The 16,381-nt window shown below is 51.8% G+C and overlaps 7 protein-coding genes across 7 annotated transcripts; 5 read left to right on the forward strand and 2 right to left on the reverse strand.

The window, feature by feature from the left end:
• Nucleotides 1-1,358: 1,358 nt before the first annotated feature.
• COCMIDRAFT_89089 (uncharacterized protein) lies at nucleotides 1,359-2,036 on the forward strand (the record flags this gene model as incomplete). The annotated part of the gene is made up of 3 exons (XM_007687530.1): nucleotides 1,359-1,720; nucleotides 1,786-1,890; nucleotides 1,943-2,036. 3 exons carry the CDS (start codon nucleotides 1,359-1,361, stop codon nucleotides 2,034-2,036), a joined length of 561 nt encoding a protein of 186 aa, XP_007685720.1.
• A 3,895-nt stretch (nucleotides 2,037-5,931) lies between these two features.
• COCMIDRAFT_3304 (uncharacterized protein) lies at nucleotides 5,932-7,620 on the reverse strand (the record flags this gene model as incomplete). The annotated part of the gene is made up of 5 exons (XM_007687466.1): nucleotides 5,932-6,322; nucleotides 6,373-7,067; nucleotides 7,124-7,201; nucleotides 7,277-7,402; nucleotides 7,456-7,620. The coding sequence occupies 5 exons, from the start codon at nucleotides 7,618-7,620 to the stop codon at nucleotides 5,932-5,934; spliced, it is 1,455 nt and encodes a 484-aa protein (XP_007685656.1).
• A 295-nt stretch (nucleotides 7,621-7,915) lies between these two features.
• Nucleotides 7,916-8,628, forward strand: COCMIDRAFT_89111 (uncharacterized protein; the record flags this gene model as incomplete). Its single annotated transcript, XM_007687531.1, has 3 exons — nucleotides 7,916-8,211; nucleotides 8,291-8,410; nucleotides 8,463-8,628. The coding sequence occupies 3 exons, from the start codon at nucleotides 7,916-7,918 to the stop codon at nucleotides 8,626-8,628; spliced, it is 582 nt and encodes a 193-aa protein (XP_007685721.1).
• Nucleotides 8,629-9,432: 804 nt separating this feature from the next.
• Nucleotides 9,433-10,441, reverse strand: COCMIDRAFT_89213 (uncharacterized protein; the record flags this gene model as incomplete). The annotated part of the gene is made up of 5 exons (XM_007687532.1): nucleotides 9,433-9,546; nucleotides 9,599-9,669; nucleotides 9,718-9,959; nucleotides 10,022-10,328; nucleotides 10,381-10,441. 5 exons carry the CDS (start codon nucleotides 10,439-10,441, stop codon nucleotides 9,433-9,435), a joined length of 795 nt encoding a protein of 264 aa, XP_007685722.1.
• Nucleotides 10,442-11,956: 1,515 nt separating this feature from the next.
• On the forward strand, nucleotides 11,957-12,490 carry COCMIDRAFT_89200 (uncharacterized protein; the record flags this gene model as incomplete). Its single annotated transcript, XM_007687533.1, has 4 exons — nucleotides 11,957-12,087; nucleotides 12,148-12,213; nucleotides 12,317-12,382; nucleotides 12,439-12,490. The coding sequence occupies 4 exons, from the start codon at nucleotides 11,957-11,959 to the stop codon at nucleotides 12,488-12,490; spliced, it is 315 nt and encodes a 104-aa protein (XP_007685723.1).
• Nucleotides 12,491-13,125: 635 nt separating this feature from the next.
• Nucleotides 13,126-13,626, forward strand: COCMIDRAFT_34744 (uncharacterized protein; the record flags this gene model as incomplete). The annotated part of the gene is made up of 3 exons (XM_007687495.1): nucleotides 13,126-13,281; nucleotides 13,343-13,391; nucleotides 13,547-13,626. 3 exons carry the CDS (start codon nucleotides 13,126-13,128, stop codon nucleotides 13,624-13,626), a joined length of 285 nt encoding a protein of 94 aa, XP_007685685.1.
• Nucleotides 13,627-14,010: 384 nt separating this feature from the next.
• Nucleotides 14,011-15,741, forward strand: COCMIDRAFT_89260 (uncharacterized protein; the record flags this gene model as incomplete). Its single annotated transcript, XM_007687534.1, has 3 exons — nucleotides 14,011-14,623; nucleotides 14,689-15,171; nucleotides 15,233-15,741. 3 exons carry the CDS (start codon nucleotides 14,011-14,013, stop codon nucleotides 15,739-15,741), a joined length of 1,605 nt encoding a protein of 534 aa, XP_007685724.1.
• Between the last annotated feature and the right edge of the window lie 640 nt (nucleotides 15,742-16,381).

Genomic DNA, 16,381 nt, shown 5'->3' on the forward strand with positions numbered 1-16,381 from the left:
CCTAGAGCCGATCTTGTACACGTCGAGATTGGGCGTGCATGGCCGACGAAACACAAAGTCAACAATGGCAGATCAGCGGGTCAAAGCCAATCATGGTTGCTGTGCAGTGTGCGCGTGGCCACAATGACCCGCAAATGCCTCGGGGCGAGGAACCGGTGTGGATGAAAAGGACACTCTGCACGCTGTGTGGGCATGTGCAGTGGGGTGCAGTGCAGTGCAGTGCCGTATACATAGTATGTACAGCTCTGTGTGCGGTGCCATGTAACGAGCACACAGTACCGGATGCAGTAGCAGTAGCAGCAGTAGCAATGTAGCAATGTAGCGATGTACTTATCTATACTACTTAGACTACACAGAATCGTCATGGTGGCAGACAGAGTTTGGGCGGCTAGCGGAACCCATGGCAGCGTTCGGTGGTGATGTCAGCCGGCCGCAAGGGGAAATTGATCGGTGTCGCCCATGTCGCCCATGTCGCCCATGTCGGCCGTGTCGTGCACAAGCAGCAAGGCTCAGACGACGTCATGGCCCTTCTTGCCCTCTCCCACCTGCCGTCACCACCACCGCTCGGCCTCACGCACCAGCCTCGTCGGGCCCCATTCCACCTACTACCATGCTAATGCCATTACTATACCACTACGTACTCCCCGTCGCACTTTACACGCATGCCCATATTTACATGCGTCCTGCTGCTGCTGCCACTGGACACTGACCACTGGCCACTGCCCGTTGCCCAATCCCCTCTCACACCCACTTTACCACTCCCCTACCCCCTCGTGGCCACAGCTGCTCCGCCATCTCATACGCTAATTGACCGCTTCAACTCATCCGACTCCTTGGGGTGGGTGCGCTGCCCCTGCCCTTGTCCAAGAGTTGCCGATCGTCGCACCACACAAGCTGCTGGTGGTGCTGGTGGTGCTACGGTTGCTGCTGTGCCAGAGAATCGTCGATAGCAATCAAAAAGCAAAGCAACCTCAGTGTCGATACGGTACACATTCATAGGCCGCTGCCGCCGTCTCTGCCCCAGGCCTGCGCGACACGCCCGGTCACGAGCGCGGGTGCCGTCATCAAGGGCTAGTGCTCCGCCCGCCATTGAGCATTTTGCCGCCGCCGCACCCCCCGGCCTCCAGGTGGACAGGCCGCTGCCATCGCAGGGATTGTCGTCTCGGGAGACCCTGAAGCATCATCGGGTTTAGCTCCTGACCAGGGCTCCACCACTCTAGCATCCTTCCACAGCGACCGTGTGCCTCTGCCTTGGCTTGAACCCACCCACGGCATCCTCTTGCCGGTCCTCGCCCACCCGTCTCCGTCTCCGTCTCTAAACCTACACCTCGAGAGCCGCACTTCGACCGTCCCGTGCAATGATCCCACACATTTCCCTCTCTTCCTACCCGCCTCCTTGCACGCCAAACGACGCCTCTCCCGCCTACCACCACCACCATCACTCTCACTCTCACAGCCAGACCGACACCATGTCAACCTCGTCGTCAAACTCGTCAGTCAGCGAAAAGGATGTGGCTGTCGACCCCACCCTCCAGCCCAGGCCCCGTCTCGGCAGCAGAAAGTCGAGCGGCACCATCATAATACCCCGCGACAGCCCAAATGTCGAAATGAAGGAAGAGGAGGAAGAGTACGATGACGGCGATGCGCGCACAATGAGCCCCCGCCGCAGCAGCGAGGAAATTGAAAAAATGGGCCAGGATGCTCGACAGGCCCTCATAGAGTGAGTCCTTCTCCTCTCCTCTTCCTCCCTCTACCCGCTGCCATTGGCTAACCCATCTTCGCCAGACAAGCAAAAGCTCTGCAAGCTAGTCTCATGGAAATTGTCGACCGCGTTGAAGTTGTCAAGAGCGAACACGAAAAGCTCGAGGGCGGCAACAAGTTCCTGCAGTCGTATGTCGCTCCTTCCTCGCCCACCACGTGGCGCTGTACTGACCCACTTCAGTTATATTGGCGAACTCATGCAAACAAGCAAGCTCACCTCCGCCGGCGCTGGAAAGGCCACAAAGGTCAAGGGCAAGGGCAAGCCCATCAAATAACAACCAGAGCTCCTCTACACTCACACGCGCCCTGTGAGCCTCTATTGTGTCGGCCTCCCTCCCAACCCTCGGCTCATCATGGACTCCACGCGCCTATCCAACCCTTACTACCACGCAATCATGATGGTCTACTGTTTAACATACTGACCACCATGACCACCCAACCACACGCACACACACCCATCTATCCTTCCAATACACACGACACTCACATGTTGACCGCGTTTACGAGCATCTGCATAGCGGTACAGGCCTGGGAACCGGCGTTTATCATCATCGTCATCATCGTTCCAATTTTCCATTCAGCCTACAGCTTCTGTCTTACCACCTTACGACAATAATCTCGACCTGGGCTCTTGCTTGGCTTGCTGCTTTGTCGCTCAACTTGATTTTTTTTTCTGCGCATATACCACGGCACAATTGCTCCCGCTATATTTTGGGTCTTTGCAATTGCTGGCTGACACTTTTGATTTTTTTAAACAACTTTTTTGTTGCGTCATGACCAAATTTGCGGTGTTTTTGGGATTTGTTTTTTTTTTGGTTTTTCTGGTAATTCGATTCTATCCCACAGATGACGCACAGCTCACATGACATGACATGCGCATCGTTTTTTTTTCACAACGCTCCAACGGGAAGAAGAACGCTTTTCTTTTTAGAGATCAAGCCTTCAACTCGGGGGCGATGCTTGCGAGCATGCTTAAGATGGCGAAAGAGAGCGCGAGAGAGAGAGCGAAAGAATACTCATTTGGTTAGGCAAACTATATTTACTGGAGAAGGGGGAAAGGGCGTTTTAGGTCAAGGCTCTCTCATCCCGCGGAGGAGAGAAAGCCAGGGAAAACCTTGTTTTTGTTTTGACATGAGCTTATATTTCTTGTTGGCTTTTTTTGCACAACTTTTGGGGCAGATTGGAATAAATCATATCATATCCACACCTATTTTGTTTGCATAAGGTTTGTATTCGTCAGGGTCCTGGTAAACATGTACTTACGTATTCACGTGTCAACCCCCCTATGTATATCCTTATTTCCTATATCATATCAGTTATTGTTTTGTTATTGTTTGCAAATTATAGGAGGGGCACGTAATCCCCTCTCACGTCATCTCTTGACATTTGGACAGCCCTCCCGACTTTTCTCCCGATTGCGCAACTTTCATCGATACATCGTGATTCTAAATATTCTTTCAGCCGTTTACACACACCGACTCGCTTCCCAAAAAAATTAAGTTTCATAGCTCCATAGCCAAATAAGCTCCGTTAGTAACCTACATTACTCACACCCGTTTCCCACGTTCCTCCCGTTCCTCTCTCACAGTCCGTGCAACCTATCCCCCTTCTCTCCCTCTCTCTCCAAATTAACCACGCCCATCGCCCCTTTCCCCCATTACTCTACAGAAATGTAAGCCCCACTATTACCAAATTCCCACATCGTTTTGGTACTTTAGAGACGATCTGGAAGTCGCTATCGTATATGATTCAGGGGGAGGGGACGAGGGGTAAAATAAACAGGGTAAGAGAGACAGAGGGTGGGGATAGGTGGTGATAAGCTAGGATAAGCTTTGGGCGTACGGGAGAGATTGTTCCCGGCGACTGGGTCGGGGGAGAACGGAAGGATTGGAGCTTGGGCTACGCAACGGGCACGGTGGAGGAGGGTGGAGATGGGGGGGGTTGGAAGGTGTAATACGGACGTAGACAATCTGGCAACTGCGTATACTCGGATTTTTCTAGATAGGAGAAGGCCGACCTAAAACCTCGTCCAGCATGGCAGCGCAGAAGGAGAATTCGGCGTCTAACACTACGGACTTTGGACGTTACTCCATCCCCAGAAGCGCCAACACCAGCATCAACAACAACACATACACCACTACTAACAATACCCACATCACCACGATCCCTATCTCTCCATCTTCGGTGATGTAAGTATGAATCTTTCTCATATTCGGTAATGAAGACGTCAACGATATACTTACACCCCTCCTCTCATCCCTTCTCCCCTTCCCTCCTTCCCTATTCCACCACACCTACCTTTTCCCCAAAACTCTAAAGCTAGAAGTAAATCCAATCTCCACCCTCGCCCAAATCCGCCTCACCGTTATTTTCATCTGTAAAATAAGGCGTAAAGCGCCCCCTCCAACACACTCCCTCCCCCCTAAATAAAACGATCGGCAAACCCTAAGTATCACCCTTTCCGTGCCGGATTACCCGGATTTAGTCTCTCGTCCCTTGGCCATAGCCTAATTACACTTCCCACACGCTAACGCTACTCGTACTCTCGGATGTAGAGTGTGACTGGGGGATAGGATCGTCAGAGTAGACGCTCATGTATTCCGCTAAAAAAAAAAGAAGGAGAGAGGTTAAGGACGAAGTAAGATAAAGTCGGACAGCGGATGGAAATGGGAGGTAGTCTACACCTAAGAAGAATGCAGATGAAATTTGAATGTTACCACTACTAACTACTAAGGAGGAAATGGAATAGGGTACATTTTATACTTCCTGTCCTTGCAATTTGCGGTGTCTGGGTTTACGAGGTGCCATGTTTAACTTTAATTTTTTTTCCTGTTTTTACCACGTCTACACATAATTTTGTTTTTACTTAGTCGTGAGATTGAACGTTCTTGATTACGGTATCTATGCATGCTAATGAAGGAAAAACACGTCTTTTCCCCGTAAGGAGAAAAAAAATTGTACAGGGTGTATGTAGATGGATACGAAATATTTACTCCCAACCCCAACCCCCAAGTTCTTGTACCAGGAACATAAGTGCTAGTTTCTATAAAGACTGTTATTGCGGAAGTACATTGCATATATAACGGTTTAAGTCGGATCGGATATGACTCAATGTCATAGACTTACGCACCTATATGATTGCTTCTCTCTCCCCTTCTAAAAGCAAGGTAAAATAATACATCTTGTTGGTGTAATGGTGAGTATTACAAAATCACTCGAAGCATCTAAAAAAAGGAGACAAAAAGCGGAAATGTGAAGGGAAGAAGTATGGTGCATACAAGATGTGAGAGAGAGAGAGAGTAGACACTGGAATCATGTTTGGTGAAAAACGTCCAACCTAAAAGGATTTAGATTATGAATATATATATATATATATATGGCTCGTTGTTGGCTTGTACAGACTATCTGAAATGTCTAGATACGCAGTTATTTTTCATTTATTTTTTTTGGTCTTCTAAAGTTAGTGCAGGAGTTTCAGTTTGAGTAGAAGATAAATAAGAAGGCTTTTTACAGCACTAAAACTTGAAACCAACCACCACTCCCCCCCCTTTCTCTCCCCTTCGAGCGAAATCGATGGGTTGAAAGAAATTTAGTGTAAAACTGAATTGGGCTTCTATATTTCGAATGTTACGTTTCGTTGGTAAACGGGGGGGGGGGGGGGGAGAAGATGGATTGAACTATAACTTACCATTCTTCGTATCTTCTTTGTCATATACGAAGTAGCTTACACATTAGATTTCTCTTGCTTGTTAGACAGGGGGTAACTAAGTTGGACTTGCGAAGTTCCATCTCTCACTACTAAGTACACACATACCCCCTAACCAGTTGAACGATCTATCTCATTGCCTAGCAATCATCCACACGCCTTCCCTTCTTACCGTCTTCAGCTGCTGCAATGCACCATAACACATTCACATCCCCCTCACACAGCCTATACAACACTGATCACAAAGACATCCACAATCACAATCATAATCACAATCACAATCACTCAAAAGAGACAAATATTAAAATCTTCTTTGTCAAATTCGACATAAGTGTACACAAAATACAGGTCTCGCATGCTGTTGGGAGAAAAACGCTCACAGCTGCCAACTCTATAACTCTACACCGACACACACACGACACACTCCCCCCTACTTTTCTCCTCTTACTTACACACACATAAGCTTATGAAAGCATCCTGCTCATGTCGTTCCTGATACGGTTGTAGTCCAAAAGACCCTCAATCTGCCCAACGGCAGAAATGGCAACGTCCTTGTCCCATAGCCTGTTGCGGGCGAATTGCATCACATCCTTCTCTGTGATGCGGCCAACAACGCGCTCAACCTCCTCGGGTGATAACCGGCGGCCGGTAGTGACAATCTGGCGACCAATGTCCTCGGCAACGGCAGTGGTGCCGTCAAGAGCAAGAAGGATGGAGGCCTTGAGCTGGGCCTTGGCGCGCTCAACCTCGGCGGAGCTGACGTTCATGGAAAGGCGAGTCCACTCGCGGAGGGTGAAGTGGACAAGGTCGTCAAGCTGGGTCAGGTTGGAGCTGTTGAGGTAGATACCCCAGAGACTATGACGTGTTAGCATTATTCCTCCAAAAATACTTGTTCAGTAACATACCCAGTGTCAGAGTAGCTGGTGGAGAAGCTCATGAAGCTGTTGGCCAAGCCGTGCTGGGAGACAAAGTTGCTGAGCTTGCTACCAAGGTAGTCAGAGGTACCCATGGCGCGGTCCCAGTTGCCAACGATAGCCTGAGTGACGAGCGCAGTAAAGTAGTCAGGGTCGCTCCAGCTCACACCCTCAACGGCAATGGCAATGTTGGCGGTACCCATGGTGTCATCACGGAGACGAACCTCGGATCCAACAAAGTCGGGCTTCTGCTTCTGCTCAGCGGCAAGAGACTTGGCAGAGTAGTCCTGGGGCTCAGAGGGCAGGTTGGCAAAGTACTTTTCGGCAAGGTCGACGAGCTGCTCGTGGGGAATGCCACCAGCACCGACAAGGACCATGCGGTCAGCAGTGTAGTTGGTCTTGATATAGTTCTCGAGATCGGCGCGCTGGATGCTCTGGATGTTCTCCTTGGGTCCGAGGATGGTGCGGCCGAGGGGCTGGCCCTGGAAAGCGGTGGCATGGAGGTGGTCGAAAACGACCTCCTCGAGCTGCTTGTCGACCTCTTCCTGCTCGCGGAGAATGACATCACGTTCGCGCTCAATGGCGGCAGGCTCGAGCTTGGAGTTTTGGAGGATATCAGAGAGAATGTCGACGGCGGCGGGGACATCGTTGTTGAAAGCCTTGGCGTAGTAGACGGTGTTTTCGCGCTGTCACGTCATCAATATGCGGCGTCCAGATGCGTCCCCCATCAGGCGCAACGTACCGAGGTGTAGGCGTTCAAGTGCCCGCCCATGTTCTCAATCTCAAGTTCCAATTGCTGCTGCGTGCGCTTCTGGGTGCCCTGTTTGTCTTTACATCAGCGTCCTGTCGCCCCGCACTGCCATTGGCGGCCCGCCGCGCATCCGCGTATCCGTACCTTGAAAGCAAGATGCTCCAAGAAGTGTGCAGTTCCATTGGTCTTGTCCGTCTCTGCGCGGCTTCCTGCGTCGATCCACACACCGACGGTGGAGGTCTGGGCCCACGGGGAGTGCTCGGTAGCAATCTGCACACTGGGGTCAATTGCAGTCCTGCGAGTTGGCAACGTTTGCGGCATACCGTGAAGCCATTCTTGAGCGTGGTCGACTCGGTCTTTGCGCCGTAGGAAATGGGCGTGGCCAGGCCTCGTGTCAAAGGCGACTGTCTCGATGACTTGACGGCGTTGATGGCGGAGCGAGAGCGCATGCTCTGCTGCAGGTTGAGTGCGAGCCGCCGGGAAGCCATTGCGTCTGCTCGCTGTGCAGGGGAGGAATGGAGATGGGGCGGTGATGGGGGGTTGGGGTTGAGATTCGTCGAAGCTGCAACTTCTTGGCCCTAGGTGAGGTTGATTGACGTTCGAAATCTGCTGTCACGGGACTTCCGATTCCCGCCGCTGGCCAATGAGCGCCGCAGGGACGTCAGCATCGCTCATCCGAGGCATTGTCGTCAACATCTGTTCGACCGTCCCGAGATATCGTCTTGCGACCTCCTACTTCCACTGCATCTGCCCCCTGCCAGCTGCCCCTCTCCAACCACTGCAATGGCTTCCTTTATGCGCCCCGGCCTCCTCAGGCAAGCTTACACCAAGCCTCAAGCAGCGCACCGCATGCTGTCGACGGCCAGCTCCACCATCAACCGCCCACTCGCCCACCAACTTCGCCCAGCTTTCCAGCGCTCAGCCATTCCCCAGTCCACGCGCGTCGCCGCCTTCCACGCCACCCAGCGCAACCAGATCCTGCCCCCGCTGCCCCAGAAGATTGTCGGAACCACCAATGATCCTGTGCCTGTACCAGAGCCAGACTATGCCCATGGCAGCTACCACTGGAGTTTCGAAAGGTATGCTTGACGAGCTGCAAGAGGATGATTGCAACTCTTGCCTCATGTGATGTGGGACCACAAACTGACAGTGGCACAGGATCGTCTCCGCCGGTCTCATTCCCTTAACCATTGCTCCCTTTGCTGCTGGATCGCTAAACCCACTTACTGACTCGATTCTCTGCGCTCTCTTGGTTATACACTCGCACATTGGCTTCGAGTATGTTCAACTCTAGTCCTGCCAGAAATCAATGGCCGGCTAACATGTCTAGGGCATCCATCATCGACTACTTCCCTAAGAAGCGAGTGCCCCTCCTTCGCAACCTCTCCATGTGGGCTCTCCGCATCGGAACCGTCACTCTTGGTATCGCCCTCTATTCCTTCGAGACTAACGATGTTGGTATCACCGAGGCTGTGGCCAGGCTGTGGCACGCGTAGAGTAGATGGGGAATTACATGCACGTGAAAATAAAGTGGGGTGGGGAACTATGTACATCTAAATACAGACCAAGGCTGTGGTTTTTTCTTGTTCAGAAATATGAGCATTCCAATTTCGTATACACAATTCAGACTTTGAGCTTGTGACTCTGTTTCTCTACTTGCCACTCGATCCATCTCTCAGCCAAGCCTGTTCATCTACCTGTTTCCAGATACGCACTAATCAGCCTAAGTAACATGCCACATCCTCAGTACTCAGCACTCACTATTTCTCGTCCCACGTGCCTAGCGACCTCTATCTATCTCATTCCACATCATTATACCATCCTACAAGTCAGTACTTCACTTTGCAATAGACATCACGTCATGTCTGGTCATGTGTCCCTGGACAGTCTCTGAAAAGAAGCAAATAGTCTTGAATTATAAGCCTTCTGAGGGGATTTGTGGGAAATCGCAGAACCGGAATGAGCATCTACTACACTCTCTGACCATGCCAAAAATGAACGTTGACGTCAACATCTAAGTCTTAGACCGGGGCAACCCTGAACGGTGAGGAACATACAAGACGTGACCATATATGACGCATACTGGTGGGAGTGGACAGGACAATGAAAAGAGCCTTGGGTGCATGAAGTGTGGACAGGATGGAAATTCAGAGTCTAACAAAGCGCACCCGGCCTGGAGCACGCTAGGATATACCCTTGATGCCACCAGAAAATGATGACTAAGACATCATTGACTCTTACCGCGATACACCGTACCATTAACCCCTGCCGTTTTTGCGTCTGATATCATGTTTTCGACTTTATGCCTTGGCTTCAGCGGGAGCCTCGCTGCTCTCAGCCTTGGGCGCATCGGTAGCGGGCTCGGCGGCAGGGGCGTCACCAGAGGGCTCGGCCTCGGACGATGTCCAGAGGGTCTAGAATTGATTAGCATTTGAATTGCAACAAAAGTCCACATCAAAGGCCTACCAGGTTGTCCCTGAGGAGCTGCATGATGAGGGTAGAGTCCTTGTAGCTCTCCTCAGACAGGGTGTCGAGCTCTGTGTTGACGTTAGCTTTGTCTATGGAAATTCGCATCCTGCACATACCAGCAATGGCATCGTCGAAAGCCTGCTTGGCCAATTGGCAAGCCTGGTCGGGCGAGTTGAGGATCTCGTAGTAGAAAACGGAGAAGTTGAGGGCAAGTCCGAGACGAATGGGGTGAGTTGGGGCCAGGCTGGAGGCGGCAACCTCGGTGGCGGCCTTGTAAGCCTCAAGTGACTTGTCGGCAGAGGTCTTGCGCTTGTCGCCAACAGCGAACTCGGCAAGGTAGCGGTGGTAGTCACCCTTCCTGTAAAAGCACAGTGTGGTTAGCAAATGCCCTCAAACATGGCACATATCGAACCCCCTTACATCTTGTGGTAGAAGACCTTGGACTCGCCGCTCTCAGCAGAGGGGATCAAGTGGCCATCAAGGCACTCGAGAATGTCCTCGCAGATCTTGGCCAACTCGGCCTCGATCTTCTGGCGGTACTCCTTGATAAGGCCGACCTGGGCCTCGTTGCCCTTGGACTCCTCCTTCTGCTCGATGGAGGTGACGATTCTCCAGGACGCGCGGCGAGCACCGATGACGTTCTTGTAGGCAACGGAAAGGAGATTTCGCTCCTCGACGGAGAGTTCCTGGTCCGCAGAGGCAACGGCCTTCATGTTCTCAACCATCTCTGCGCCATTCTGTTAGTTGGTGGAGTTGGGGCTTGTGGCACAAGTGCTTACCCTCATAGCGCTCGGCCTGCTCGGCCAGCTTGGCCAGGTATACGGAGTCTTCGTAACCCATTGTGAAGTCTGCGTGCACGGCTGTTAGCTGACGTGGACTGGTGTAGAGCGCGGACAGAGCGCAATCGGCTGCTATCGCAGTTGTTGAGCGGCAAGACGCCCAGTGTGCGCTATTGTCGTGATGAAGGGAAAATCGCCCTGATGTTGTCGCTGTTGGGTGCTTGGTGTGCTGTGATAAAGGGTCCGGAGGATGCGGCAAGTGGAGCTGCGTGCAATTGCTTGCGTAGCCTTTGCACCTAACAGCGGTGGGCGCAAAGAGGGGCGGCTCAAGCTCTCACTCACGGCCCCCCGAAGAGAGCGCCGAAGCACACCGCCGCGACAATGACCATGGCGAGTGTGGGTGCGGGCGGTTTGGACGAGTGAGAGTCATAGGGGGCACGGGTGGCGATGTCGTTGTTGTCGATGTTGCGGCAAAGGGCGCAAATTGCAGCCGTCTACGGCTTTTGGGGGGGTGCGTGACGAAATGCGGTGACTGACTTACGAAGAGAAAAGTAGATGTGGAGAGGGGGTAGGTTTGCAGAAGCGTGGGTTGCAGAAGACGGCGAAGTGGTGAGGACAAGAAAACGAGGTGGAGGAGTTGTGGTCAAGGGCGGCTTGGGGTTGAGTTATCAGAGGAGGGGAGTTTGGAGGGTGAGAGAACCCGACTGGGCTTGGCGTCGATCACGCCTGCCCGTCCTTGGTCGTTTCACACGGCCCAGAACAAGCGCGACCTTTGCCTCTTGACAGGCGAACAGAGCCAGTCACCGCCAGAAGGGCCATTGTCTGCCTAGCTTCTGCCTGTGTGTGCCCCTTGGGCCCGTGAGGCTGAAGGCTTCCTCAGACTGCATTCCAGGCACCTCTCCATGTACAGATGCACTATGGGGGTGGTATTGTGTACATACACTTGGACATACAGATGCTGGCTGCCCCACCGGACACGCCTTGGATGACAGCTACAAAAGTACAAGCACTCGACTTTGCCGCGACGCCTTGGGCATCGCCCTTTGCTGCCTCGACGAAACACGCATGGGCTCAGCGAGCCCATTGAGCACCATGCCTACCGTGGCCCAACCGTGTGTCCATTACTTGTTTTGGACGCTCGAGCTGAGTCCATGCCCGTGTGGTTGCTGTGCATGCAGCCGCACCCATCTCGCTCCCCATGGCACTTGTTTTTTGGCCGTAGATCCACGACTTGCGCAGAAAATGCAATACCAGAATGCTATCAAAACTGATACTGCAACACGGTTGCATGTCCAGTCAGCAGTCGCTTTGACTTCTCACTGCGGCCTCATCGGGCGTGCCCAGTTTGCACGGCATCAGGGTCCAAGTGGGCATCGGGTCTGCCTTGAGCCACCACGATCGCGTCACGTGACTCTGTCGACCAATGACGCAACGCCGTCCAAGCTCCCAGGCATCGGTTGTGATCACTCCACCTCAACACTCAATTGCATAAGACCACACCAAGACCTTCCAATCCCTCAATCCCCTGCTCTTTGCACAATCCTCACACACACACACACACACACACACACACACAATGCTTCGTACATCCATCATCAAGAGCGCGCGCTCAATCGCCGCTCCCCGCTACTTCTCCGCATCCGCTCTGCGCATGGCTGAGGGAGCTACCGGCTCTGGCACATCGAGACCTACAGGAACCGCTGGCGGGTAAGCAGACTTCCCAGACTCAATTACGGCCAATTGAGTACATACTAACTGTACCGATAGTGACGCCTTCACCAAGCGTGAGGCTGCTGCCGAGGAGCTCTACATCCGTCAAGAAGAGAAGGCCAAGTACGTCCACCTCAGTACCCTGGACGGTGCTTTGCGCGCATCGTATCGCATCATATGCAGGGTACTTGCAAATGTCCTGGAACGTATTGCTGACAGTACACAGGCTCCTGGCAATCAAGGCGAAGCTTAGGCAGCAGAGGGAGCACATGGACGAGCTGGACAAGCACATGTCAGTGATACCAATGACTCTCGGCTACAAGTACAACCAGACTAACCGTGATATAGCGACCAAGTCATCCAAGAGTCCGAGGCTTCCGGCCAAGGCGAGCAGAAGTAAACACGTATCCGACGTTACCAAAGCACATTTCGCTGGGACAACCCATGCATTTTGATGCCCCTATGACGAAATAAAATAAACACACTTTTTCAAGTTTCTAGTTTGACAGTCAGCTTTTTCTTCCTTATCGTCTTCAATTTGCATTCTCAGCGTTGCCTCTCTTTGCAAATTAAAAAGGGGCAGTAAATGTCTACTACACAAGCCGGGGTCTTCCTTCAGACACATATATCATGTGGCAGGACGGAAGGGCACTCAATGGAGGCTGACGTCGGCTCGCTATATGGACGACAAAATCTATGCTTACTGGTCAGGTCTGTCCTTGCAAAGTCTCTGTTATGCATTCTGCACTCTCGGCGATATCGGAATCAAGTTTGATCGAGCATATCGGTATAATGCCTGGTGGCTGGCGGGTGTGCGTCATGCGGAGAGAGATCAAACCCCCGGCATTTCACTACATAAGCTTATCAGGGACCCCTAGATTTGCTTCCGGACAAAGCAAATCTCCACATTCCGTACTTGACCATTAGTCGTTTCGCTGCAATACTTAGTTTGCTCAACGATTGACGACGAATCATTCGCTGATTCTCGCCAAATTCTTGAGTCACTAGACTTCCACCAGCATCTCAGTCTGGTGCATGCCCTGCTTTTCGCCAGCGGCTGTTCGGCTTCAACATTGTCCGTCAACTTTATACATTCAGCCACCATGGCAGCTTTTCAAGGCTGAAAGTACACGCGGCTACGCGCTCGTCATTATCGGCCCATCTCGGCGCGCCTCTGGTGGCAAGATGCTGGTAGTTTTGCTTTTGTGCATATGTAAAAACAGGGCGGACTTGCCAAGAACTCGTACAACAGGGATGTTCCATTACACCTATACAGAACTTGAACGTTGTTACTGCCACCTGTAAAAAGACCCTGGTTCGCGCTACAGCCGCATGCAACTACCCATGCCTCGCAAAGATCTTCCGGTACCACAATTTGCCCGACCCGACCAACCTTGCGAACGTCTTGGCTATCTTACAGGAGATCTCATCCCGCGTCTGTCACGTGATTGACCAGGTAATGCATGCTCCTTTTACAGCATTACCCATGCTACTACAGTGCTTCTTCGGATTCTTCCCGTTTCAAAATCAGCCTAGGACGTCATTCGCATCATCGGTTTGAACTCGATATAGGAAACCCTGGATCTGGTGCCCACCTGTTGCCTCCATCGACGAATGAGACCTGGTGAGGGAGGCTGGATCATCACCGAGAGAACTTTCAAGACACGGTATCGGACATATTTTGGCGGTGAAAAGCCACTGGCAGGGTCTCCCTCATTGCCTTGGTCATTAGCATATATGATCTTCGGTGTTCCCTCAGAAAGAACGTTCATCTGCTCTGTTCAACGTTCCAATTCTAAAGTACTTACAGGGATCCTGCATCTCCGAACAAAACTTCTTCGTCAATTTATCTCCCGAGGTTGTGCACATACTACAAATTTACAAGTTGTACCCAATACCATCAACAAACCGAATCAATTCATGTCGCGATCGAGCAGTACCTTCCGTCGTTTCTATACGGGGCAAACCCCTGATAGATCGATAGTGGATTCTCCTGCACCATTGAATCCCACTCCATCCAGTGAATCCAGGCAGGAGTTTATACGAACACCTGTTCAAGCATACACAGGACGTCTTGACCCTCACGTAGAAACCGAACCACCAAGTGTGCCCCCGCTCGCGCCCACACGTCCTAGAAGGGCATCTCAGACTGTACCTTTCAACTCCTCGAATCACCCAGTACCCTCTGTAGAGGAATACCCAGAAGAAGGTCAGGAACCCCGAGCAGATCCCTTTCGTACCAACAGGCAACATACACGCCCTCCAGCTTCGTACAACAACTTCCCTGAGCAAAGTGCACGGTATGGAGTAATGCCTAGGAATAACTGGGATGCCAATGCGTACCCTGCCTATGCAGACAGTCCTGGCAGGCCAAACTACGAGATGTACTACCCATACTATCAGGAGGCATATGGACGATATTCCGGTGCACAGGGTACCGGTGGGGGTAGAGGGCCTCCACCCCCAATTCCAAGTGCAGAGGTGGCAATGAGATTGCCTTGGATGATTTGGATGGGAAGCAATGCAAAGAACCGTACGTCTGCCATAATGATCGGCTGCAAACAACAAACAGCCTTGTAACTAACTCTCTCATGATAGACTTTGTAGCATTTGTCGGAGAATTCGTCGGCACGACAATGTTTTTGTTTTTTGCCTTTTCAGGCACTCAAGTCGCCAATATCAGGTCCGCTGCTGCGCCCCAAGACAACACTACGACAGGTGAAGCCGCTGGTTTCTCCCCTATTGTTCTTTTGTACATTGCCCTTGTTTTCGCATTCTCCCTCATGGTCAACGTCTGGGTCTTTTTCCGAATCTCTGGTGGCTTGTTTAACCCGGCCGTCACGTTTGCTATGCTGCTGTGTCGCGCACTGAGCCCCATCCGAGCTTTCTTGTTGTTTTCGGCACAAATGGTCGGTAGTATATTTGCAAGTTACTTGGTCAGTGTGCTATTTCCAACGAACTTCAATGTTAGAACGACTTTGGGTCAGGGAACGAGTTTGGCACAGGGAACAATGATTGAGGCTGTGTTGACAGCAGAATTGGTCTTTACCATCTTTATGCTAGCAAAGGAGAAACACAAGGGTACGTTTGCTGTCGCACTTCTCCCAATTTAAGCTACAACGACTAACACTCTTCTTCACAGCAACCTTTATTGCGCCTGTGGGAATTGGTCTAGCTCTCTTTATCGGTGAGCTCGTAGGCGTCTACTACACCGGCGGTTCTCTAAACCCCGCGCGATCTTTTGGTCCCTGCGTGATAACGGGTGTTTTCGATGAAGACCACTGGATCTACTGGGTGGGCCCCGGTGTCGGCGCTATCCTCGCTCTGCTCTTCTACCAGTTCATCAAGATTCTCGAATACGAAGTCGCTAACCCGGGCCAAGACGACGACGGCAGCAGCGATCAGGAGAATACCAAGGACGAATGGGAGAAGAGAGATGGCAGCGTGGACCCTGAGCTGGGTAATGCGCAGGGACCGGGCCTCGCCCACAGTGCCAGTACCATGCCACTCGCGCAGGCTGCCAGTCCCATGCCTATGACGGCTGGTGGTGCGGCGGTTCCGGCTGCACCGGGAAGCTTAATTAACCCTGGTGTAGCAAGGAGTGCAAGCAGGGTCAGCGCCGAGGGTCGCAAGAGTGAGAGGAGTATTTGATGACGATGATGACAATGATGACTGATGACGATGTTCACGAGGGTTGTACAGTTACCGGTTTTGAAGTGTACTGATACATGACATGATGGATACGACGTGGCCGGAGCTCAGGAAACGATTGTAAAATGAGACGTGAGATGAGGAACAGAAATGAATTTGCGACGAATGGATTTTCAACGCAGTACATAGCGGTGTCGATAATTTAGAAACGGCACATACACACGGTAAACCACCACGATACTTATATAGCCCTGAAAAAATGAGACTGAAATTTGCACTTCTCGCTCTCTTTCCTTTTCCTCAAAAAGCAATAACAAAAACGCGTAACCATCCCTCCCCATCTCAAAACACCCTTCCATTTTCTTTTTCCCACCACCCTCTCCTCTTCCTCTCCCTCAGTCAAACACCTCCCCAGCCCGTTCGTTTCCCAACCTCCCTCCCCCCGACCCCCACCAAACCGCCCGTTGCATTACTTCCAACAAAACAGAACAAGGACATCCCTCGCTCTCATATGCAAACTTATCAACTACTACGGTGGTGGGGGTGTTTCGAAACAGCGCCGTTTTTTTTCCTTCCCCCGCTTGCTCGCCTCACTTTTGTGACAAAAAAGCCTCGCGATGATCTTTTGCTGGGGGGGGGG

Source organism: Bipolaris oryzae, assembly GCF_000523455.1.
Source record: "Bipolaris oryzae ATCC 44560 unplaced genomic scaffold scaffold_30, whole genome shotgun sequence".
Classification (NCBI taxonomy): Eukaryota; Fungi; Ascomycota; class Dothideomycetes; order Pleosporales; family Pleosporaceae; genus Bipolaris; species Bipolaris oryzae.